General features: G+C 45.4%; 2 protein-coding genes across 2 annotated transcripts; both read left to right on the top strand.

Moving 5' to 3' along the window:
• Nucleotides 1-1,943: 1,943 nt before the first annotated feature.
• KRT26 (keratin 26) lies at nt 1,944-8,080 on the top strand. The gene is made up of 8 exons (XM_075559337.1): nt 1,944-2,384; nt 3,112-3,194; nt 4,029-4,185; nt 4,315-4,476; nt 4,565-4,690; nt 5,446-5,663; nt 7,309-7,376; nt 7,929-8,080. The coding sequence occupies exons 1-8, from the start codon at nt 1,944-1,946 to the stop codon at nt 8,078-8,080; spliced, it is 1,407 nt and encodes a 468-aa protein (XP_075415452.1).
• Nucleotides 8,081-12,525: 4,445 nt separating this feature from the next.
• Nucleotides 12,526-19,534, top strand: LOC142458312 (keratin, type I cytoskeletal 25). The gene is made up of 8 exons (XM_075559336.1): nt 12,526-12,954; nt 13,866-13,948; nt 14,343-14,499; nt 17,405-17,566; nt 17,656-17,781; nt 18,394-18,611; nt 18,973-19,040; nt 19,425-19,534. The coding sequence occupies exons 1-8, from the start codon at nt 12,526-12,528 to the stop codon at nt 19,532-19,534; spliced, it is 1,353 nt and encodes a 450-aa protein (XP_075415451.1).
• Nucleotides 19,535-25,476: the final 5,942 nt, after the last annotated feature.

The raw sequence follows: 25,476 nt of genomic DNA, 5'->3' as shown, positions 1-25,476 counted from the left end.
TCGGCTGATATTCATTTCAGCTTATACTTGTGTATACACAGTACTTAAGTTTAGATGTTTAACAACATTTTTGCCATAGGAAGTGGACAATTCAAAGGCAGGGAAGTTAGTTCAATGGACAATCTACTCTTGGACTAAGCCAAAAATAGAAAAGAATTAGTTCTTCATCAACACCGTGTGCTTATTAATTTCAGGCACTACAGAACTTCTGTGATTTCAGTTTTCAGCTAAAAAATCAATTAAAGAATTCCAACAACCAAAAAAAATCACTGGCTATTGAGAACAAGATTTTATAAAAGGAGAGAACACTCAATTATGTAGAAATAAGAACATCTAAGTCAATTAGGGGAACGTAGACCACAAAGACAAGGTGGTTGTACATTCTCTCTGGGTGAATGGCAATTGGGGTCTTAAAAGGTTTCCTGCAGTCTAAGAAGCAACGATTGGTTTTTCCCTGTCTGGAGCCAAAAAAAGTGAAGGAAATAAACTGCAGGAAAGCAATTCGTCCAAAAGATTAAAGGACCACACAAAGTACTGCCTCCACTGAACCGAGACCAGAAGAATGAGATGGTGCCTGGCTACTCCGACAGGCTATTCCGGTCGGGATCACAATAGACAGTTCTGATGGGGTAGGAGAAAAGGTAGAACACATTGTCGGCCACTGGAGATCCCCTTGCAGAGATGAGTCAGTCAGGGTGCGATATACCACCGATGAATACAGCTTTCCTCCAGTTCCTAAATGCTTCCTCCCCCACAACTACCATGATCCGAATTCTACCTTGCAAGTCTGGCTAGACCAGAGGATGTACACTGGTGCAGATAGGAGCTGGAGGCACAGGGAATCCAGGGCGGATGATACCTCCAGGACCAGGGGTGTGAGTGGCAATACTGGGAGAGTAGAAGGAGAGTGGGTTGGAAAGGGGGAACCGATTACAAGAATCTACATGTGACCTCCTCCCTGGAAGAAGGGAGACGTTGGACAGGGAAAGATATGACAAAATAATAATGTATAAATTATCAAGGGCTCATGAGGGAGGGGGGAGTAGGGAGGGAGAGGGCAATAAAGAGGACCTGATGCAAAGGGCTTAAGTGGAGAGCCAATGCTTTGAAAATGAGGGCAATGAATGTACAGATGTGCTTTACATACCTGATGCATATATGGATTGTGCTAAGAGTTGTATGAGCCCCTAATAAAATGTTTTGTTTTTTTTTTAAGACTAGTCTTATTGGTCGGTTAGAGACTCGTGGAACCTCCGGGTCGCTGGTCCTTAGACATCCTGCAGACCTGAGACAGAACCCAGTACGGGTGATCACCTTTCAGCCAAACAACAGACAGGTGTACAACACGAACAAGCACCACCTGTGAGGAGCATGCTCCTCAGAACCCTCAAGCCCACGAGACCCAAAGGGGCCGTGTTTGTCCTCTCACACAGTTCAGAGGGCAGCAGCAACGGGCAGGAAGGAAGAGCAGATGGAAACAGGAAACTCCGGGAAGAAGTGGGCCGAGTGCTGTTACACTGGGGCATTACAACTAATGTCATGAAACAAAGGGTGTGTAAATTGTTAAATGGGAAACGGATTTTCTCTGTATACTTTCACCTAAACCACAATACAGTGTTCCACCCACCCCCCGCACCTGCCAAATGTGCATTTTCTTATCTTCCAATTTGACCTTGGAGACGATGATTTAGTGTGCTCCACCTGGCACCTTTTTCTTATATAAAACTTATCCTTGGGGCACCTTTCCACCTATTAAAATTCAGTCTATTGTGAAAAACAGCAATTAGAGCACGAGTAATATTTTATTACAGATCGGCATATCTAAGACTGGCATGACCTCCTGGATCCTATAAAAGGCTACATGGAGCGAACCACTAGAGTGGACGGTGGAATTTTTCTGGCTGCTCCTTGCTGGGAAAGGATCGCTTACCTGTCCTATCGCCATGTCTTTTCGCCTTCCTAGTGGATCCCGGCGGGTCTGCTCCCGAGCTGGCTCAGTTAGGCTGCCAGGTGGAGGGCCAGGCTTCAGGGCTGGACATGTGTGTGATGGGTTGGGAGCGGGAAGCAGCTTCTCTTGTGCTCTTAGGGGCATTTCTTCAGGAGGCGGCTTCTGCAGTGGTGGTGCCAGGTTGAGCAGTGGGGTCTTCGCTGGGATTCTTGGGACTGAGTACGGCCTCCTCGCTGGGAATGAAAAGGTGACCATGCAGAACCTCAATGACCGCCTGGCGACCTACCTGGACCATGTGCGAGCTCTGCAGGAGGCCAATGCAGATCTGGAGCAGAAGATCAAGGGCTGGTGTGAGAAATATGGTCCTGGTTCTTTCCAGGGACTTGACCATGACTATAGTAGATACTACTCAGTCATTGATGATCTCAAAAGGCAGGTAAGAAATAGGAATTTCTGTATTTACATCATGTGTGCTAATCATTTATTTTAAAATATCTAAAGTATTCAAATATACAATGTATACTAGAGAAGGGAGCCTCAAAAAGTTCATGGGAAATGGAATGCAAGGATAATGGAATTTCCCCACAAGCTTTTTCATGTTCCTTCATGGTATTTTATATATGCCCTATAAACTTGAGCCTAAGCTGACTTGAGTATCAGCCAAGGCAACTACTTTTACCGCAAAAACTGCATAAGTATGTGCTGAAAAACTCAGCTTATACGTGAGTGTATATATATATGATACATAATGTACTTAATGAATTTACATAACATTGAATGGCATCCCTCTATGTTCTCATCAGTTTGGGAATGGGTATATTCCCAGGGCTTAGGACAGTGCCTAGCAACAAATAATTGCAGAATGACCATAATTAATGAAAGACAGATAGTTAAGCAATGGATCTAATTATTTCGCTGTTTCTATATTAGGCGCAAACCTTTTGATGAAAAATAGTGACAGTGTAATTGTAACAGCTTGCGTGTCCGCTCTTAAGCTCTGGAGTCTGCAGTTTTATGATAGGAAGAAAATCCAGATGCCTTTAGCTCAGAAAAAAAGTGCTAAAAAATAGAGATGCTTGCGGGGTTAAGATGCCAAATCACATCGAAGTCCGGACGCTCGGTCTCCTCTTGGTGCCTAACAAGCTGCACACTGTTTTATTTAGATCGTCTCTGTGACCACCTGGAATGCTAACACTGTCCTGCAGAACGACAATGCCAGGCTAGCTGCCGACGACTTCAGGCTGAAGTAAGCACACCTAAAATTACTAAGTGTAATAAAGGTAAAAATACTCCCGCAGGTAAAATAACCTCTCTATTGCTTTTGAAATCAAATGGACCGATGAAGCCAACCAGATCCATGAGGACATTGAATCCGATGTGCCCTGATAAATAGAGCGGTATCGGCTTGCGGAGTTCTTGCGGGTTACAGAGCAGTTTAAGTGTTCAACTCCTAGCTAACGGTTGGCCGCTCAGACCCTCCGGGCCATGGTGATGCCGGGCCATCTGCTTCAGCAAGGCCACATACTGGGGAACCCTTTGGAGCAATTCTACTCTGGCACATGGGGTCCCCACGAGGCAGAGGACCAGCTAGTCGCCAGCAACGAATGACAAAGATCGTCTATTGGAAACACCTAGCACCAGTTTCCATTGCAAAGCACCCTGGAAGAGGCACCCTCCCGAGCCCTTCACCTTTCCCACCAAACAGTTCGGTAGTTCAAGCGGCCATCCTCGTTCGCCATTTCCAGAACTTCCGGCGTGTGTCCAGAACACTCTAGCTCTCGGGGTGTACGCTGTCTTTTAGACAGGGGCTCATGTAGAAAGCAAATGTTTGAGAATGATGAGGGCAACAAAGGTACACATGTGCTTGACACGATGGATGGATGGAGGGAGGGAGGGATGGATGGAGGGAGAGAGGGAGGGATTGATGGATGGATGGATGGATGGATGGATGGATGGATGGATGGATGGATGGATGGTGATAAGAGTTGTACGAGCCCCCAATAAAATGATTAAGGAACTAAAAGTGCTGTTCTCTGCCTGCCTGTGACTAAATCCTCAAGCACCTTACATCCTTTTTAAGGTATGAGAATGAGCTTGCCCTGCACCAGAGCATGGAGGCGGACATCAATGGGCTCAGAAAAGCTCTGGATGACTTGAGCCTCTGCACCAGCGACTTGGAGATTCAGTGTGACACGCTCAGCGAGGAGTTAGCCTGCCTCAAAATGAATCACCAGGAGGTAAGGGCCCTAGCCGCCCTGCTTCCAACAGAATCTGATTTCCCTCTTCTAGCCGACGGCTTTTCCTAGCCGCGGGTGTTACAGCTATCAGAAACCCAGCCGGCACATGCCTGCTCATCCCCTTTGCAGGAAATGAAAGTCCTGCAGCGCACAGCCGGGGGAAACGTGAGTGTGGAGATGAATGGCCCCCCGGGGGTGGACCTGACCGCCCTGCTGGATGACATGAGGGCCGAGTACGAGGACTTGGCTGAGCAGAACTGCAAGGACGCCGAAGTCTGGTTTAATGAGAAGGTACATCTCTGCCAGATGACACACTCAGCCCGGGCTTCCTGGGCAGAGGGCCAAGCTGGGCTTTCACCCTCTGGCTCTTCCCCTCCAGAGTGCATCCCTGAAGCTGCAGATTTCTAAGGATGCCGGAGCCGCCACCGCAGCCAGAAATGAGCTGATGGAACTGAAACACCACCTCCAAACGCTGGAAATAGAGCTCCAGTCCCTCGTGGCCGTGGTATGTAAGATGGCCATTGAACTTGGGTGTACGTGTGTCTAAATAGATAGGATTAAATATACTCCTAAGAAGCATGGGCCAATGAAATGTTTTAAGTATGTCAGTATATTAAATATCAAGAATTCTGTCCATAAACAATATTCACTTTTAACTCATCGATGGCAAAACTTGAGAACTGACTTCTTTTCTGTGAACGGGGAGGGGAATGCTTTCTTCAAAGTGTGCTAATGTGCACTTGTCAATTGAAAACATGCGGGCCTTACCCAATCCAAAAAACAGGCTCCCTCAACAAGGGCTCATGACGGAGGGGGAGTGCGGAGGGAGGAGGAAAGTGAGGAGCTGATGCCAAGGGCCCAAGCAGAAAGCAAATGTTTTGAGAATGATGAGGGCACCAAATGTCCAAATGTGCTTGACACAATGCATGGATGGATGGGTTGTGATAAGAGTTGTACAAGCCCCCAATAAAATGATTTTTAAAAAACCTCACTTCCATCAAGTCGATGCCGACTCACAGCCGCTCTATAGGACAGCGTAGAAGAACTGCCCCTGTGAGTTCTTCAGACAGTAACTCTTATGGGAGGAGAAAGCCCCACTTTATATAAAATATATCCCTTAGGCAATACTTATATGGGCAGTTGTGTAAATAGCCGTATCTCCCTCAGACAAATGCTTCCACCTTGAAACCACTGAAAGATACGTGTTGTTGTTGTTGTTGTTGTTGTTGTTGTTGTTGGACGGCTTTGGGTTTCTCGCAGAAGCATTCCTATGAGCGCTCCTTGGCTGAGACGGAAGGAAACTACTGCCTCCAACTACAGCAAGCCCAGGAGCGGATCAAGGCAATGGAGGAGCAGCTGCGCCAGATACGCACGGAGACCGAAAGCCAGAAGCTGGAGTACGAGCAGCTTCTAGATCTCAAAATCTTTCTGGAAAAAGAAATTGAAACGTACTGCAGTCTAATCGATGGAGAAGAAAGGTAAGTATGAACGCTTGAAGAGCAATTTCTCATGGCGCCAGGTTTTCTCACGGCGCCAGTACTGTGTCCTGAAAGCTCCTGTCTACAGAGTACCCCTGTGCGCGTCCTCAGGAATGCACTGCAATGCATGATAGCATCCAAGTGGCATGACAACAGGCAGCAGCTCATATTTCTAAGGAGCGAACTTGCACCTATAGTAATAAAAAAAATACTTAAACACAGAACATTGAACAATCCCAGTATTCCAAACCGAAGGAAACGTGGCTCTCTGGGATTTCACGTGGAATCATATTTCTCATCCTGGGCCATCCTTGCTTCACTCCTGCCCCCGCCCGCCCCCTGCATTGCGTGAGCCCTTGGGTTTCATTTGAAAGCTGGGCAGTGGAGACATAGGAAGCGTTCAGCGGACAGGCATCACAGCTGGTTTAGCTGAAACAGCAGCCCTGGGATTGCAGCCCTGAATCAACTCACACCAGCCGAGCTGCTTTACGCACGTTGTTTAATCTCTGACTGTTATTCATTGGGATTTAATGCGTGTATCATTCCATAGTTCAGTCTGTCGAGTAGAATTGTACAATTGCTACCACGATCCATTTCCAGGCATTCGTTTGCTACATGACTCCTTGACATCATCTCCCTTGTACCCCACCCCCACCACTGTACCCCCCTGAACCCCTTCTTCTACTTGCTGTCCCTGTAAGTTCATCCATCCTGGGTGTCAAATACCCCAAAACAGGAAAGCGTATAGCACAACTTCAAGAGGGTGGCCTCCAATGACATATCACCTCTGAGAGACATGCCCTAATATGAACAAACAAAAACACCCAAACCAAACCAGACATACAATTTTGGAAACCAGATCAGCTGCCGCCTGCATCACGGGGGAAATGTACTGGCAACATTTTAACTGTTCAAGTCCGATGTATGCCTTTGGTCTTTCTTCTAAACTCATCTCTCCCAAGCACTCTGTTGAGTGGTCCCTTTCCTCCCATCCCTCAATTTTAGATGGGGGGTGGTTCTCCGGGGGGGGGGGGGTTACTTGCTATGTAGGTCCATAATGTTTCGTGTCTTTCGGCTCCCGTTTCCTCCTTGCTGAAACTACAATAAGATCAAACCACACTCGTAGCTAATCTTAAACATAGTGTCTCACGAGGAACAGCGACTGCTAGAAGTGCCCACAGAGGTCCTCCGTCACTGGGTGCTGCTCATAAATGCCCGTCACACCGCCATGGGCAGCACCCTCGGCACCTTCAAGATGGGGCTCAGCCCCTTGCAGACTCTGCTTATGACAGCCCAACAGTGTCGTCCCCCCAGAACAAAGTGCTTACTGCGCCACACACTTGTCACCTCTCTTAGGGGACTCCTTAGACCACATTAGAAGTAACGTTTTGCATGCAGATTTCATTATTGACAATATGCATTGTTTGGGGCTTACCGCTCTTATTTTGTGTAACACAGAAGCCAGCGCCTGCAACGGAGTAGGCACCCCAAGCATGTCCACTGGCCATTCGACTGACCAAAAAGTCAGAACGAGAACTTCCATTCCCCATGTTGCTCAATCAAAGAGATTTCTGGTTATATATGTAATTTACCATATGTCAGATATTTCATATTGTATATATAGTAATTTATCCTTTTTCCACAGTGAAAGTAAGTCCACGTGCTACACAGCTAAAGGCTCTCTACCTTTACCTGCTGGCAATCAAGTGAAAGGTACGTGTTGGCAGAGCTCTTAAATTCCAGCCACGGCAGTCGATAAGCCATTTATATGTTAGCTAAATAAAACCTGATTCTAACTTTAAACCTGGGGAATGAAGCGGTAAAAGGTCGTTACAACAGTTCTGAATATTTGTATTTTATATTCCGGTAGAGCCGGTTTGGTCAAATTACATAATTGTGAAAATGAGGAATCAAACCCCACTGCCTTACTTTCTTATAACTTCTTAATTTCAGTTTCAGTGCTTTGATCCAAGAGCACTTTAGTATTATGCTATCATGCACTTTATTCTCTTCACCATGAAAGTAAAACAAGTTGGCATCTAAAAGGAGATCCTATTCCTTGCACGGGCTGGCACATGCCTGACACTTACATTGCGTTAGCCCATGTTTCATTCACATTGTCAAACACTATGACTTTAGCAGCTGCGTAAGCGTTCATTTCAAGCACGGTGTCCATTTGCGGCCAAGTCAAGCCAGCCATGACTGAGCGAAGGTCTTCCAACCTGTTAAAAACGAGTGCCAAAGCTTTTGTTGATCTTATTTTAGACTCAACCGAAGAAATTGTGGTCAAAACAGTGGTGGAGGAACTAGATCAACTTGGCAATGTCCTGTCATTAAGGGTCCACTCAGTTGAAGAAAAATCCTCGAAAATAAGCAACATTACAGTGGAGCAACGACTACCTGCTAAGGCACCATAAGAAGGACAATTATTTACAAACAACGCGAAAGCCTGCCTCCGAGTAAAACTCCCAAAAGTCGCCGAAGGAAACCATTCGTTTATGTTCTTCAGAACAAAAGGGCTAGAATTTGCTTTCCTCATCTTCCCGTAAGGAGCCCTGGTAGCATGATGGGTTAAAGGTTGAGCTGCTAACCACAAGGTCTGTGGTTCAAAACTCACCCCTCGCTCGGAGGGAGAAAGTGAGGCTGTCTACTCCCATAAAGATTCAAAGTCTCAGAAACCCAAAGGAGCAGTTCTGCTTTGTCCTCTAGGGTCACTAGAATGCGGACAGGCTGGTGGTGGGTTTTTCTCCTCCCTTTCTCGTGCTCTTTGCATGTAATCTTTTTAGAAGAAGAAAAGTATCTCACTCTGTCCCTCACTTCTGTTGTTATGTTGTGCTTCTTTGACATTTCATTAAAGATTCTTCTCTTGAAAATTATGAAAGTCATGATAAATCTAGTTATTTTGAATTTCCACAGTTTATGCAATGTGTTAGTACCACGTATATGCTAATAAAATAAAGTGCTTTATCGCATAGTCACATTTAGGTCAAATCTGTTCCTGGTTCGCTATAGTAATGTCTTCAACTCTGGGTTTGGGCTTCTGGGGAATGAAAGAAAAGCATACCAGTAAGTCATAAATCTTTCTGTACCTTTGCACTACTAAGCTTCAATGAGGGATCAATAAATCTTTTTGCCTCCCTAAATGGGACTAATTGTAGAGAGGAGATCACAGATGACAGCGTTAAGGAACTTGAAATTTTTTTAAATGTACTATTGTTTACAATTGATCCAAAGAGATTATTATCCTTAGATAGAAGCATAACAAAACACATACAGGATCTGTGGGATGAAATCTACAAAATGCTAATGAAGGAAATCAAACATACCCTAAATAGTTGGGGAAATAATTGAAGAGTTTAGCAAAGGAGGCAATTCGCCTTTAATAGTTCTATAGGCGTAACACAATTCCAATAGAAATCTTAGCCAGTTTTGTTTTCTTTGCAGACATAAGCAAGAGAATTTAAAATTTATGTAAAACTAGAAAGGCTCTAGAACAGTGAACCCAATTTTGGAAAGAGAAGACTAACACCATGGGAATAATTCTTACCAATGTCAAGGTTGACTGCCTAGCGACAGTCATGGCAACAGTGAGCCGGCGAGAGATGAACACATCCATCAGTGGGGCCAAATAGAGAGCACAGACACAGACCCACACAGACAATGCCTACTTCATTTTTTCTGAAAGAGCAAAAACAACCCACTGCGAGAAAAAGAGCGTTTTCAACAAACGGTCCTGAAGTCATTGGCCATCGGAGTTAAAAAATTTTTTTTAAAGAAATTCAACCTATATTTCACATCTTATACAAAATACTTCAAAACACATCATGGATTTAAATGGAAAATCACAAAACAGGAGAAAACCTTCAAAAAACTTAGTATCAGGCCCAGGGTTCTTAAACTTGATGTTAATAACATAAAAGGAATCCAGAAAAGGGAAAACTGGATAAGTAGGAAGGTAGATAGATGATTGGTAGATGAATGGTCAATAGCTAGATGATTGATTGATTGATAGATAGATAGATAGATAGATAGATAGATAGATAGATAGATGATTGATCGATAGATTGGTAAAAAGAGGAAGACCCTTGACAAGGGACCGACACAGCAGCTGCGGCAATGGGCTCTAACAGAACAACAGTTGGGAGGATGCGCTCTCTGTTGGACGGAGGGTCACTATGAGTGGGAACTGACTCTCCGGCCCCTAACAACAACGACACACAAGGAACCCCAGGTACGCCATCTGCTTGTTGCTCTTGTGGTGTCTCCCTGGGACATCAGTAATCAGAGCTCAGGTGGGACACTTGCTAAAGTACTCAGCTGCCAACTGAGAGCTCAGTGCTTTGAACCCACCAGTCTCCCTGAGAGGGAAAGGCGTGGTAGGCTGTTTCCTTAAAGAGTTACAGCTCTGCAAACCCTAGAGGACGATGCAACCCCATCCTATAGGGTGACGATGACCAAATAAAATCACCGGCCATGAGTTTGGTTTGATTCATTGTGAGGATTATGTACTGCATAAACCCTCTTGCCTCTGAATCATAACTTGATATCTAATTCCAACCCAACATCACCTAATTGCATTATAGCTTGAGGCTTATTTCTCTTTCCATCTGTTACCCCTCCCTCTGACACTAACTTCCCATTGCTATTGTATTGGACAGGGTTCTCTAGAGAGACAAACCAGATTGCTAGTAATTATATATTAAATATATTTATAAAGATAGATATATAATTCAAGAAATAAATTGTTAAATTATATACAGATAGATAATACAAGAAATTAACAGTTAAATTATAGAGCAGTGAGATACTAGCAGTCCTTTAAGTCTTGAGAGCTGCCAGTTGCCAGTCCCCTTCTGTAGAGAGAGCTGGGCTATATATACCCAGGCAGCAAACAAGGCAGGTCCCCAACTGTCAGTCCCCAGCTCCAGAGATGAACATTCCAATTGTGTGGGCTTAAAGGGACCTCAACTTACAGCAACACAGTCCACAGGCTAGGCATCCCACAGGTAGTGTACCCCTTTAAATTGAGGCACAGAACAACCAAAGTGAGGCTCACCGAGCCACTTATCCCTCTGCCCTTCAGTTAATCCTACTGTGTTTATCGGCCAGGCTGGCACAATAAACTATAGCAGCTATCTTCCCCAATGTACACAGGCTCCCACCACTCACAGATTTGCCCCCCACACACACACACACAGTACTCTTCTCCACTTGTTCAGGCTTCAAGCCACCATGCAGGGAAACTGCAGCTGCTCACCCTTTCTTAGCCCTATTGAATAACAGCCCTCGAAGTGCACAATTCAGGAAGAAAAGACAAGTATAAGAGAAAGAAAAGATCATGTCTTGACTCAAACACTCAAGATCTGGTAAGTAGGGTTAGTTGAGTTCATTGAAAACCCAATGAGTGTAGGGACCTTATTTGATCCGTTGCTGTATCCTAAATGCCCAAGACCCTTGTGTGCCAGGCAGCACCCCAAAACCGATTCATAGTGACCCTATAGGGCAAAGCAGAGCTTTCCCCATAGGGTTTCCAAACCTGTAGATCTTTACAGAAGCAGGCAACCATTTCTTGCTCCCTCAGAGCAGCTTGTGAATTCAAACTGCCAACCTTTGAATTCGCTGTGGAACGCACGAATCACTGCCCCACGAGAGCTCCTGATGGGCACAGCACTCCCACCACCCACTGCGGTCAAGTGGATTTCAGTTCCTACAACAGGGCAGAACTGCTCCACGGGGTTCCAAGACTAGAAAGCTTGACAGGAGAAGACTGCCTCGTCTTTCTCACGAGGAGCAACAGATGGATGTGAACCCTCAGTTTCACTAACTGCCCAAAGCTTAGCCCATTGTGCAACCAGGCTCCTTAACTGGCACACAGTAGGTGTTTCATAAATATTTGTTCAATGAGTGAATAGACCAATATGTTCACAAATAGTCTCACATAGTGAATATGAAGAGAAATTTGGGGCATATGGAGATTTTCATAGTTTTTTTCCCAAATTTTCCATAATCGGTAGCGCTTTCCAGCATTATATGCGACCCCACGACTAGGCTCTAATTAATTTACTGTTAACTTTCACCAGAGGTAAATCATGGATGAAGCAAAGAAAGACAAAACATTTCCTTCCATGTCGGCTTTGGGTTTCGCAGGGTCAGGAAATAAGCTAATGTCCTTTATGACTCGCACAAAGCAAAACAGCAATTAGGGGTGTGTTTCTAATTACCAAAGAGGATAAGAGGAGGACAGCCATTCCCAGACACCAGAAGTGTCAACACAATCAGATGCATGGGTCAGCCAAAATGGAGTTACCGCCCATTGTGGACAGTGGCAAGGAAAAGGGACACACTTGAAGGACCAATTGGGAAAAATAATCATCTCGCCAGATACAGTCTCTACTTACATGTAGAAAGCACTGGGAACGCAAATACACACACGGTCTCAGCAGCATCCATGTCTACCTTGGCATAATAAGCCACGCCCAGAATGCCAAATTTTAATTCTGTAATGGACTGGTGGACTTTATCATCTAAGGATGGAGTGAAGAATGACTCACTCGCAATTTTCAAGTGTAGTAATGAAGCGGACATTACTCCGCCTAGACCCATTTCTCAGATAACCACCAACCCGAGGGCGCTGCCCACCTACAGAAACAAACCCAGCAAAGTCACTTACTAATTAGGAAAAATCACCCACTGACGCCAACTTGCTGAGGCTGGCAAGCCATGGTTTACTCTATGTTGGCAGAATTTCATCCAGAACACCCTTGGAATTGTCTATAAAAAGGCCAACAAAACACTGGCAACAAGAAGGCATTTCGGTCTGCCCTCCACGAGCACACCGCCACGACGCCTCTACCCTGACACCATGTCTCTTCGCGTTTCCAGTGGATCCAGGAAGCCCGGTCCTCGACCCGCCACGGGTTCACTCAGGCTCTCCAGTGGGGCAGCCAGCTTTGGGGCTGGAAATGCTTGTGGCATACCTGGCATCGGAAGTGGCTTCTCTTGTTCCTTTGGTGGCAGCTCATCAGGAGGAAATGCAGGAGGGAGCAATCTCTGCGCTGGCTTTACTGTGAATGAAGGAGGCCTCCTCTCTGGCAATGAGAAGGTGACCATGCAGAACCTCAATGACCGCCTGGCATCCTACCTGGACAACGTGCGTGCTCTGGAGGAGGCCAATGCCGACCTGGAGCAGAAGATCAAGGGGTGGTATGAGAAATTTGGGCCTGGTTCCTGCCGTGGTCTGGACCACGACTATAGCAGATACTTCCCAATCATTGAAGATCTTAAAAATCAGGTGAGAGTCCATATTCCAATCATTTTTATCTACCTTGTTACTAAAGATACTCTTCCTTTCTTGGTGGAATTCTGAAAATATTTAGTAATTGTGATCGTCTTTGGGACATTTCCATTTAGCATTAGGAATAAGCATTATGTAGAGTCGGTGGTTGCGCTGGGCTGCGATCTGCATGGGGGCAGTTTGAAACTACCAGCAACCTCTCAGGAGACAGACTGGGCTCTCTACTCCTGTAAACAGTTAGAGTCTTGGAAGCCCACAGGAAGCTTGCTGTTGACTCAATGGCAGTGAGTTTGGTTTGGGCTTTGCGGTTGGTTAAAGTAGTTGGGATGATCCAATTTGACTGGACTCCATGTATGTCAGAGTGGGAATATGTTCCACTGAACTTTCAGTGGCAGATTTTTCTAAAGCAGAGAACCAGGATTTTCTCTCAAAGTGCCTCTGGATAGACTCCACGAACCTCTAAGCCCATCAGTAAGCAGCCAAGTAGGTTCACCCTCTGCCCCACCCAGAGACTCCCTTAGTTGGTTAACATGATAAAAAGGTTACCGGTTTTCTGGTAAATGTTCATTTTAAAAGGTGCCCTGGTGGTGTAGTGTGTAACACATTGGACTGACAACCACAAAGTCATCAGTTCAAAACCGCCAGCTACCTAGTAGAAGAAAGATGAGGCTTTCTGCTCCTGTGAAGATGTATGGTCTCAGAAACCCAAAGGACGGTTCTACTGTGTCCTCTAGGGCTGCCATGAGTTGGAACTGATGTGATGGCGAACTTACTGATGGCAGTTAGTTTGTTTTGTTGTTGTTCGTTAATTTTGCTGTCTCAATTTTCTGATAGAAAGAAACCCCTTTTAGTTGTTTTTGAACTGGTTGAGTTAGATTTCTCTGAAATGCTGAATTTCCTGATTCTAGATCATTGGGTCCACCACCAGCAACGCTAATGCTGTTCTGCAGATCGACAACGCCAGGCTGACAGCTGACGACTTCCGACTCAAGTAAGCAGACTCGCAGATTGAGAAGCCTTCTTTGATCTGCCCTTTAAATATTACCAACTCTTTTCCTGAAATTGGGATTTAAGATGAACAGGCTGCCATTATTCTTTTTATGCTCAGATATTGAATTAAAAAATGGAACTGCTAGAAAATGATTGGCCCAGACCCTGGTTCTTTTTCTATCAAGAGACTATCTCAACTTTGTAAAAAAAAAAAAAAAAAAAAGATAGTTACAAGGCCAACTTTGAAAATATCTCTTGTGATTGTCTCTACCATTTTGAAATTGTAGATTTTTTAGTCTTTGATCATTTTTGGGGGCGGGAGGGGGGCGGGGGACGACGACTGTTTCTCTAGTTCAGTTGTGTAATACATTGGAAAACCATTGACCCCCCTGAAGGTACGAGAACGAGCTGGCTCTTCACCAAAGTGTAGAGGCTGATGTCAATGGGTTGCGCAGAGTTCTGGATGAAATAACCCTGTGCAGAACAGACCTGGAGATTCAGTACGAAACCCTGAGCGAGGAGATGACCTACCTCAAGAAGAACCACAAAGAGGTAAGAGTTGGCCATCTACAGTTTGCAGCTTCCTCTCCAGTCCCTGTCTCCCGGACAGAAGATCACAAACTGGCCTCTGAGGGATGAAGCGGGTGTGGAAGACCCATTGTCAGACAAGCATGGAGGCTGAACTGTCTTTACAAGTGGAAAAGTAGCTTTGTTCTCTTATCCAGTTTCCCATGGGAAAAAAAGGGGGAAATCATGTTTTCCAATCAGGTTTGTAAGAACAGTGCTTGACTATGTAATTATAGATAAGTTACAGCAGCCACTTAGGAGATTACATCTAATTAGATAAAATAAATAGCCTTTAAGGACACCCCATGAAAGCTAGATATGAATCCCTACATAACAGCAACAGATTTAAACCACAGAAACATTTACTTACGACATACGTTAAGTATCTATACTTAATAGCGATGTGTATTCTGAATAGGTACGGCTATAGGAACAGAGAGACTAAAATGCAACAGATTTTATACTTCCAAAGAGATTACATGCTTCCAAAGTAATCATCACTAGAAGCCAGCATTCCTATCAAGTTTGCCTTTCAACAGAGAAAACATCTTTATCCTTTGACAGTTCATTTGAAACATCTAAACACTCCAAAGACTTCCAGTCGAGCCAAATGCTTAAAGCAAGAAATGAAGTTAGAATACTCCTTGATTAGTCAAGAGAAATGTCGCCTCTTGAAAGACAGGTGTATACAGACGTACAGGTTCAAGGGTGGTCTTGGGTCATGGGGATTGGATGGATTGAATGCATGCCATTTTTAACACCTCATGTTCAGGCAAACCCAGATGCAACAGTGTATCTCCTTTTCCTATTTGAATTGGTAAGTTTTCATTAAACCTCCCGAAGTTAAAGGCACATTTGCAAATAGAGCTGGTTTAGGGACCACCATGGAGGAAAGAATGCTAGCATTGTTTGAAGGGTTTGATGCAGGGAGAAAGAGAGGAGCTCAGTTACCATCGCGGGAGCCACTGTGGGATGTGGGAGGCGAGGAGGGCTGCTGCGGCAGACATAAGCTGACCAGGGTCAGGTCTCTGGGCACAGTCTTGGATCGCTTTGGAAACATATTATTTATCTGGAAGTGTAAAATCTGTCTCATGTCCATCTCACTGTTTTTATAGCCAGCCATCCCTACCAAGTCTTGGCCATGATGGTTATGATGGCCACTTGCACTCTTAGAAAGGGCTCGTTGCAACCCAACTGCGTGCGCTAAAGGTAGACCAATAGGCAGAATTTGGCCGAAAAATTCCAACGTCTTTGATGTTAACCATAATCACAATAACAAGTGTTTATTTAGTATTCATATGCCAAGAAGTATTGCTGTCTTCTTAAGATTCATTCTTTCTTTCACTTCTTTCAGAAAGAGGATTTTTAAGATTATGTACAATTTTCAGATTTTAAAATGAGACTTTAATAGGTTAAGCAACTTTTAAAGTGTTTTTTTTCATACAGTCACTACCACGCAGAATCAGAATCTACACAGAGCTCTGTCTGACTACAAAGGCTCTCGTGACACTAAAATCCTTCTGAAGGCCGTTATCCTTGAGAAGATGAGGTTCTGACCAGTGAGCGAGGAGGTGGAGACTTTGGATTATTTCAACCATTCAGAATTATTCACAATAACTCCGTCCTTTGACGTTTTTGTTGTCTGCACTCAGGGTGTAGAGTTTAGTTGGTCTCTGCGTGGAATGGAAATCAGTCTACAAAGGTGGAGCTATTTAGGCTACAAGTGAATGGAATAGCAGAATGGGCAGCAACAGGGTGACGCATTTGAAGGATTTTCGTTTGGAAAGGGAGTTTCTGGGTGGCACACATGGTTAAGAGCTTGGCCCTTGGTTGAAAGGTTAGTGGTTCTAATCCTCCAGAGAACCCTCAGATGACAGACTTGGTATTCTGCTTCCAAACGGTCAGTCTCAGAAACCTATAGAATGTTCTGTCAGACACACACGGTGTCACCATGAATCAGAACCGACTGAAGAGCCACTAACAAGACCAACATCTGGAAAAAGCACTGTAACTTTTTCTGAGTAGCTGAACTCACACCAAGGGATCGGAGTTATCCGAGCAAGAGTTTGACTCACTATGAGGGAAAGCTCTGTAACAATTGAAACTGTTGTTGTTGTTGTTGTTGTTGTTGTTTACCTCTAATCTGTTCTAACCCATAGCAACCCTCTGCAGAACAGAAACAAACTGTCCTGTCCTGAGCCAGCCACATAACCGCTCCTACGTCCAATGCCTATGTCCAGAGTTGCAGCCATGTGTCCATCCACCTCCTCGAGGGCCTTCCTCTCCTTCACTGCCTCTACTTTACCAAACCTGAGGCCCTTCTCCAGGGACTGGCCTCTCCGGACAACCTGTCCACAGTATGTGAGACAGAGTCCCACTCTCCTTGCCTGGAACAAGCCTGCTGGCTTCCTTCTTCCAAGACAGGCTGGCCGGTCCTTTCAGCAGTCCATGGTATTTTCAATACTCTGCTCCAGCCCCACAATTCAAATGCATCAATTTGTCTTCGGTGTTCCGTAGCAAATGTGCAACTTGCACAGCCTTTAACCATAGAACATGCTACGTGCTTGCTGTAGGTAGTCAGCATGGGAACATGTGTCACTGGCCAGGGAATGGCTCAGGTGGAGGGAGCTTTCCTTGAGAGCAGGGCAAGGCTTTCTACTTCCATAAAGAGCTTCCATCGCAGAAACCCACCGGCAGGGACAGCTCTGCTCTGTCCTAGAAGGTGCCAGGAGTAAGCATGCCTCCGTGGCAGTGCGTTTGGTCCTGGTTTGGGTTTCCCAACTTGGGAAGTGGAACCAGCTGAACTCCAAGAATCTTCCGACCGCTGCTCGTCTACCTGTCCCTGAATAACAGAGTGGACAGGATAAGGTGACCACTGTTTTGCACCCAGGAGATGAAGGTTCTGCAGTGCGCCGCCGGGGGCAACGTGAACGTGGAGATGAACGCGGCCCCGGGCGTGGACCTCACGGTTCTGCTCAACAACATGCGGGCGGAGTACGAAGACCTCGCGGAGCAGAACCGCAGGGACGCGGAGGACTGGTTCAACGAAAAGGTGAGTTGCCCTCCAGAAAACCAGCTTTCGACGATTGAACGGGGCGCTGTCCGCGAAGCTGAGTGGTCTGTCGTGCCTGCTCATTTCAGAGCGCTTCGCTGCAGCAGCAAATCTCGGAGGACGTCGGGGCCACCACCTCAGCCCGCAACGAGCTGACGGAAATGAAGCGCACGCTGCAAACGCTGGACATTGAGCTGCAGTCTCTCTTGGCCACGGTAGGAAAGCACACCTTCGTGTCATCTCCCAGGGGGCCGCTTTAAATCGGTGACGGGTGGTTTGGAATCTTTGAAAGCATGCCCACGCAAGTTTTTAGATAAATAACTTCAAACCGAAGGAAACAATGGCATTCTGCATAGAAAACCTAACACAGCCCTGTCAATCCGTAGGCCTATTCTAGCCAAAAGAAAGATTGGCTACACGTGGTTTTGTTTGTTTGTTTGTTTGTTTGTTTGTCTATGGTGATGAAAAATATACAGTAAAACCCATGCCAATTCAGCAACATCTACGTGGATGAGTTAGAGACCTTCACTACATTCTTCCAGTTGTGCAGCCACTCTTAATACTGTTTCCTGTACCATTAACATAAACTCAGTGCCCCCCCCAAGGAAAAGTTCCTTCTTATCCCCTCTCTCCCACTCCCAACATGATGACGAATCAGGCCCCTGCTCCCTTTTTAAGCTGTGCCGTAAGGTTCTTTTAACGCCATGTCAGTGTGAACGCGAAGGCACTTGTAGGCAGGGGAAACCCAGGAGATCCTCAGACCAGAGCAAAGGGCTGCGCTCCTGGAGCCCCGTCTCACTCTCAGCTCTGTCCTTGCTCCCTGGCAGAAACACTCCCTGGAGTGCTCCCTGGCCGAGACCGAAGGCAACTACTGCACACAGCTCGGCCAGATCCAGGCTCAGATCGGGGCCCTGGAGGAGCAGCTGCACCAGGTCAGGACCGAGACCGAGGGCCAGAAGCTGGAGTACGAGCAGCTCCTGGACATCAAGGTCCACCTGGAGAAGGAGATCGAGACCTACTGCCTGCTGATCGGTGGAGAGGATGGGTAGGTGAAGGAATAGAAAGGGGTTGGGGTGGGGGCAGGCATCAACTGAAAGCACCTGAAAACCTATACCTCTGGAAAGTGAGCACAGCTAACGTGACCGAATTCACCAGGCTGAATACTGATCTCAGCCCTGCCAAGTTGAAAGAATCAAAAGCTGCCGAGTCTGGTGTTTATGGGATGGCGAGTGAAAAATAACACCCCCCCCTGGTGTTAAAGCTGAAGAAGTTTGACTTTGTGACTCACTGAAGGTGCTCCCCCACCCAAAAGATCATGAAAAAATATATAATCATGAATCTGGAATCTCGGGGGTTCTTGCTGAATCATTCTCTCTTGTGATGGTTCCAACTCTGTATGTCCACAGGGCTTGCAAGTCCGGGAGCTTCAAGTCTAAAGACTTTGGTTCTGGAAACGTGGTAACTCAAGTGAGAGGTAACTAGAACAAGGTTCTCTTTTTGTGCTATGCTACTTCATTCTCAGCGTCATCCTCGATTGCTTTTATGACACCTTATAAAATTAGTGACCGAAAAAGAATGGTAGGAGACATCAGTGTGCTTGACATCTAAACTCAGTGAGGTGGACTCCTTCCAACAAAGGAGCACGCTAACACGCCGTTAGCAAAGCAAGAAATCAAAATCCACCGCACTGCCTGCAATTCCTTGTATCTGTGTTCACTGCACACACAACATTTCCTCTTTCAATCCCAAACAATCAATAGCGCACCAGAAGGAAGTGTTATGCTTCCTCTTATTGGTATAATTTCTTATTCTTCTTTTTCCAACCTGTTAAAATCTCCTTTGAAATTCAAATCTTTAGATCCTCCCAAGGCCATCGTGGTTAAGAAAGTTCTCGAGGAGGTGGACCAGCGCAGCAAAATACTCACCACCAGGCTCCACTCTCTGGAAGAGAAGTCTCAGAGCAATTAATCTGGGACACGACCGGCGGCATCCTCCAAATGCCCTCCGAGAAGAGAAGGCTTGAGGACACAAGCCTGCCTAAGAACAAGGCCTCTCTTGCTACCTATGTCACTGCGATGAAATAGAAGCATGGTACTGTTTCTATTGCACGTGAACACGAGCCAGGCGAAGAAAAGGGTCTATCCTGCTGTCTTGCTATTACTGAAATATAATCTCTATCTGCACCATCAAAGTTATCTAATAGAATCTCATTTACAAATACGATGGCTCTCTTCATTACCTTTCCGAATCTATTGCCAATCCTTGGCATTCAATAAACCTTCTTCCTTCAGCAACTCATCACTGATGGCGGTGTCGTATCTTTAAAATGCACGGGTCTGAAATGCGAATCTATGAACACCTAACACCTGGGACAGCTATCTGTCCTCAAAGGGGAGCGGGGAGGGGAGGGAAAGGAAATGACGCTCCTTCTGCCACTATCTATTTTAAGTGCACTAGAAAGGCAACTTTTTTTTTCTTCTAGAAAATAAAGAATTTTCTAAATATGATACAAGACAGTACAAGCCACTAAGGCAAAGGCTGATTAGATTTACATGAAAAGTAAAGCAAATCTGTTTTAAAGACACCACAAGGATGTGCAAACACAGGCCAACCAGGTGGAGGAGATGACTGCATCATGAGCAGCATGTTGGATTGCGAATCACAGGTCAGCAGTCTGAACCCAGAAGCTCTCAGGGAGAAATGAGGCTTTCTACTCCAGTAAAGCATTATGGTCTCAGAAACCTGCAGGGTCCCTATGAGCAGAATAGATTCAAGGACAGTGCAGCTTTAGGTTTGGTTAATAATCAACACTAGGATTCCTGGTGGTGCTGTGGGTTAAACCCTAGACTGCTTATGGCAAGACTGTGATTTAGACGCACCAGCTGCTCCGCAGGAGTGAGCTCAGGCTGTCTGCTGCCGTAGAGAGTTACAGTCTCAGAAACCCCAAGGAACAGTCCAACTCTGCAGGACGGCGTTTCCATGAGAAGAAATCAACTCAATGAGAAGGACTGCATTTATGGTCCACAGTATCATAGCATCCGAAAAAGACATGTATGATCCAGGAAGAAAAAGACAGCCAACGCTATTTCTTAAGGCATAAAATTTGAGCAAGTTCCTCACTGGAATGCCATAATTTAATAAACATGAAAATATACTCAATCTCACTCATAATAAGAACACGAAAATTTAAAAACCACAGTGAAACTCCATTTCACACCCTCCGTGTTGGCAAGTATCAAAAAGTCTGTGTATCGAGTGTAGATGAGCATGTGGAATGACAGAAACTCTTGTGTGAGTATCATTCTGATCTCTTTGAAAATTGCTTGGTTTTACCTAATAAGCCTGGGAATGTACATATTCCATCACGCTGAAATTTCACTCCTAAGGATAAAACTTCAAAAGACCATGCACTTGTATGTAATGGAAACATGTAAATAGGGATGTAAATAGGAACATTGCACTATTTCTATTGCACGTGAACATGAACAAGGCAAAGATAAAGGTCTATCCGTTGTTGTTGTTTTTTTTTGCATGATGCCTTATACCTGGTCCCTTGGCACCTCGTGATCGCACTGGCCGGTGTGCTTCTTCCATGTGGGCTTTTTTGCTTCTGAGCTAGATGGCCGCTTGTTCACCTTCAAGCCTTTAAGACCCCAGACACTATCTCTTTTGATAGCCGGGCACCATCAGCTTTCTTCACCACATTTGCTTATGCACCCATTTGTCTTCAGCGATCCTATCATGGAGGTGTGCAGTCAATGATATGATTTTTTGTTCTTTGATGCCTGGTAACTGATCCCTTTGGGACCACTCGCTCACTCAGGCTGGTGTGTTCTTCCATGTGGACTTTGTTGCTTCTGAGCTAGATGGCCGCTTGTTTATCTTCAAGCCTTTAAGACCCCAGTCACTATCTCTTTTGATAGCCGGGCACCATCAGCTTTCTTCACCACATTTACTTGTTCACCCACTTTGGCTCCAGCCGTTGTGTCGGGAGAGTGAGCATCATAGAGTTCCAATCATGCAAAAAAAAAAACAACGATATAAGTGTGTGTATGTATGTGTATATATGTGTATATGTATATGTATATATATACCATATTAAATGAAGGGGGAAGTGCAGAGTGGAGACCCAAGGCCCAAGTGTCGGCCAATGGAGATCCCCTCATAGAGGCGTTTAGGAGAGGAGATGGGTTAATTAGGGTGCGAGGTAGTACCGATGAAGAACACAGCTTTCCCCCAGATCCTGGATGCTTCCTCCCCCCAACTACCGTGATCCGAATTCTACCTTGCAGGCCTGGATAGGATAGAGGCTGTACACTGGTACATATGAGGGCTGGAGGTACAGGGAATCCAGGGTGGATGATACCTTCAGGACCAAGGGTGTGAGGGACGATGCTGGGAGAGTGGAGGGTGAGTGGGTTGGAAAGGGGGAACTGATTACAAGGATCCACATGTGACCTCTTCCCTGGGAGAGGGACAGCAGAGAAGGGGGGAAGGGAGACTCCGGATAGGGAAAGATATGACAAAATAACGATGTATAAATTACAAAGGGCACATGAGGGAGGGGGGAAAGGGGAAGGAGGGGAGAAAAAAAAAGAGGACCTGATGCAAGGGGCTTAAGCGGAGAGCAAATGCCTTGAGAATGATTGGGGCAGGGAATGTATGGATGTGCTTTATACAATTGATGTATGTATATGTATGAACTGTGATAAGAATTGTATGAGCCCCTAATAAATTGTTAAAATTAAAAAAAAAAGTCTATCCGGCTGTCTTTCTAGCTGCACCATCAATAAGAATATCTCCCCATTCATCTGAAAGAATCTCATTGAAATACGATGACTCACTTCATGAACTTTGGTCAGGAAACATGACCATCAATGTTCACAGCGGCATTGTTTGTAATAGTGAGAAGCCAGAAACTGTAACCATCCACAAAAGGATGGGTAGCTATGGTGTTGCTTGTGCGTATAACAGAATGTTATACCACAGGGGAGATGAATGAACCCGAGCCCGGGAGTGGACAGAGAGTGTGATGTGTCACCCTTAAATGAAGACTTGGTCTCTCACCCAGGGTTAAACCCTTTCCTGGAGCAGGCACACCCATTGACTGATGAATGTAGGAATATAAACACCTAGCCATCTCTTGCCAACGCAGGACAATACTACCTAGGTCATTTGCGCTCCAGAGTTCCAGACGGAGCTCAATTTCTCTCCCATGCCAGTCATGCTTCCTGATTTCCTCCACCGATGTCGACCCCAAGGGCAACTTTCAATCAGCATCCTGCACAGTGTCCTACTTCACAGGAAACTCAACCGCACATCATACACACACACACACATGCACAGACACACACGTTGAATTACAGAAACATCAAGTCAAAGGGATGAGGGTGGGGGACAAGTCAAAAAATACGTACAGTATGGTCCCTTTTGTATAAAATCCAAAACACACCCTTCAGAGGTACACAGGTCCTATAAGTCTACATGGAACAACAACAGCCATGCAGAAGGCAAAACAAGTAAGAAAACCCAGCATGCTGGTGGTGACTTCCAATTTGAAAGATTCCCTTGGGGGAGAGACAACAGGAACTCTGCGAGAAGGATATGGTTCCATTTCTTAAGCTGAAGCCTGGATACACAAGTGGCTGTTCCATTATCCTTTAAATGATACCAGTCACTTTTAAGCTTTTGTATGCCAAATATGTTACAATAAAATATCTCAGAGCAGCAGCAATACTAGGGCTGGAAATAAAGCTGATGTCGGTGATGTCGTGGAAGAAACAGCACACTGGAAAGAGGGCGTGGATGAAATGGAAAGGTGGTGAGTTTAGTTTGGAATATGGGTGAAGTGAGGACACGTTAAATGCCTACCCCAAAAACAAGAGAAAGGATGGAGCAGGGAGTGGGATTTTGGATGTCTAGAGCAGAGACACTCACTGCTGAGTCCCTGAAAAGAAATGAGAATGAAGAATTCTCTGGAGGATGAAGAGCCGGAGTCCCGAGAATGTGCTGAGCAGTGGAGCAGGATGAAGGGGTGGAGGAATGGGGTCTGTGGGCCAGAGGCAACCAGGAGGGCTCGGAGTTAGTGACGTCGGGAAAGGATCTCTCGAGTTCCAGACCAGAAAGCGCAGACTCGATCGATACGTATGTAAAATGCATCCCCTGCCAAACAGAAAAGGCGTTTTGATGTTACGCCATTTGGGTCTCTGCCATTGCTTGCACCCACTGTTCCTGTCCACTTAATAACAATCATCAAAACATTACTCGATGATAAGACTTTAGTTTAGTAATCGCATCATTTAATTGGGAAGGCATTTTTAAAATGTAATGATAGTTATCGTATAAGGGAAAAAGCTCTCTGGAGACATTTCCAGACAACACCCTTGTATGATCTTCCTTCTGCCCCCTTTACTGCCATCACCTTCTCATTCTCAGTTCACTGCAGGCTTCAGCTCACAGAAATGGTGGCAATGTCCAGGTCTTTACCTCGAGGTCTTAACAAGGTCTTACCTCGCGCAATGATGAAATTGCACCTATCCTTACGTAGTTTAAAAGCTACATTAGCACAGACCAAAATGGCAGCCACGTAGCCAATTATCGGAGGAATCTAAAGGGAAGGAGGGGGTGACATTGAAATTAATATCGAATACTCTAAACCTTATCTCTGTAAATATCTTCAATATTGTTTTCAACTCCTTTAACGCATACATCACCATGCTACTTAGAGAATGTTCACCAATATTAACTGGAACCTTGCCAATGTTTTGTGTGGAATAATTCCACCCAGTCCTATTTCTCTTCTCCTTTGTATAAAGGGACAGAGACTGGAGAGGCTGAACAGCAGCCGTTCCGGTGTCTATTACTCATGGAGTTGGTCAAAAGCATCAGTTGAGTGGCTGCTACAACCCAGGTGCAATTCTAAGGATCAAGATGCGTGGAAACGAAGACGACCCAGCTCTGGCTTTTATGGTGCTTACGTTCTAATGGAGGGGGGCAGGCAGTAGATGAGCAAACAAACATGAGGGTGTTGGATACAACCAAGCCCCTGAAAACCAATAAATGGGGAAGGGGATACACTTGGGGGTGGGAATAAAAGGGAAACGATGCCAAGGAGTCCATGTAGAAAAACGATGATTGGAAACCTGATCGTAGTAGCCATTGTACAATTGTACTTGACGTGATTGAAATATGGAATGATATGTATTCAATCCCAACTAATAAAATAATGTCAAATGATTGAAAACAACAGATGATGGCTCCTTTGGATTGGGTGAATACTGAAGACTCTTCAAAGGGGTGACATTTGAGCTGCGACCCACATGATGCGACGAGCATAAGAAGCTCTTGAGTAGCTGGTGCAAAGATCAGAGGAAAAGTATGTTCCGGAAACAGCAGTCTGGCCGGTGTGTGGCGCTAGAGCGAGAAAGGAGGGGAGTTCAAATGAGGTCGTGGGAGAAACTAAATGTCCTTCAAGTTCAGTAGGAGACTATGGGAGAGCTTGAGACCAAAGAGGGTCAGGATATATATGTTCTTGTTGCTACAAAGAGAACGACTTAGAGGAAGGTGGGCATGGAATCGGAGAGGCCCTGCGGCAATCTACATGAGGGCTGGCCTGGTTGTGGAAACGCACATTCATTTTCTGTGGGAGACTCTCCAGGACACCCACTCCAGGTACCTCGACTCCGCCTCCTCATACTGGCCTGTGATGGCCTGTTTGCTCACCTGCCGTGTGATTTAACCATAAGCTCCTTGAGGGTGGGGCGGTTTCTATCACCATAGAATCCTTAACTCCCAGGGTAATACCAGACCCAGAGCTGAAATGAATGAATGATGTAACTCAGGCTTCAACCAAAACAATCAGAAACTGTGCCTAAGGCCTAAAAGGAACGAAAATAATTAGTCATGGAAAC

Source organism: Tenrec ecaudatus, chromosome 10, assembly GCF_050624435.1.
Source record: "Tenrec ecaudatus isolate mTenEca1 chromosome 10, mTenEca1.hap1, whole genome shotgun sequence".
In the NCBI taxonomy this organism is placed as follows: domain Eukaryota; kingdom Metazoa; phylum Chordata; class Mammalia; order Afrosoricida; family Tenrecidae; genus Tenrec; species Tenrec ecaudatus.
Note: the sequence above shows the minus strand (reverse complement) of the source record. Positions and strands in the feature narration are given on the sequence as shown.

Coding starts and splice junctions, on each gene's coding strand:
- KRT26 (XM_075559337.1), top strand. CDS start 1,944: ATGTCTTTTCGCCTTCCTAGTGGATCCCGGCGGGTCTGCTCCCGAGCT. Junction 2,385..3,111: donor TTGATGATCTCAAAAGGCAG/GTAAGAAATAGG, acceptor TGTTTTATTTAG/ATCGTCTCTGTGACCACCTG. Junction 4,691..5,445: donor TCCAGTCCCTCGTGGCCGTG/GTATGTAAGATG, acceptor GGTTTCTCGCAG/AAGCATTCCTATGAGCGCTC.
- LOC142458312 (XM_075559336.1), top strand. CDS start 12,526: ATGTCTCTTCGCGTTTCCAGTGGATCCAGGAAGCCCGGTCCTCGACCC. Junction 14,500..17,404: donor TCAAGAAGAACCACAAAGAG/GTAAGAGTTGGC, acceptor TTTTGCACCCAG/GAGATGAAGGTTCTGCAGTG. Junction 17,782..18,393: donor TGCAGTCTCTCTTGGCCACG/GTAGGAAAGCAC, acceptor GCTCCCTGGCAG/AAACACTCCCTGGAGTGCTC.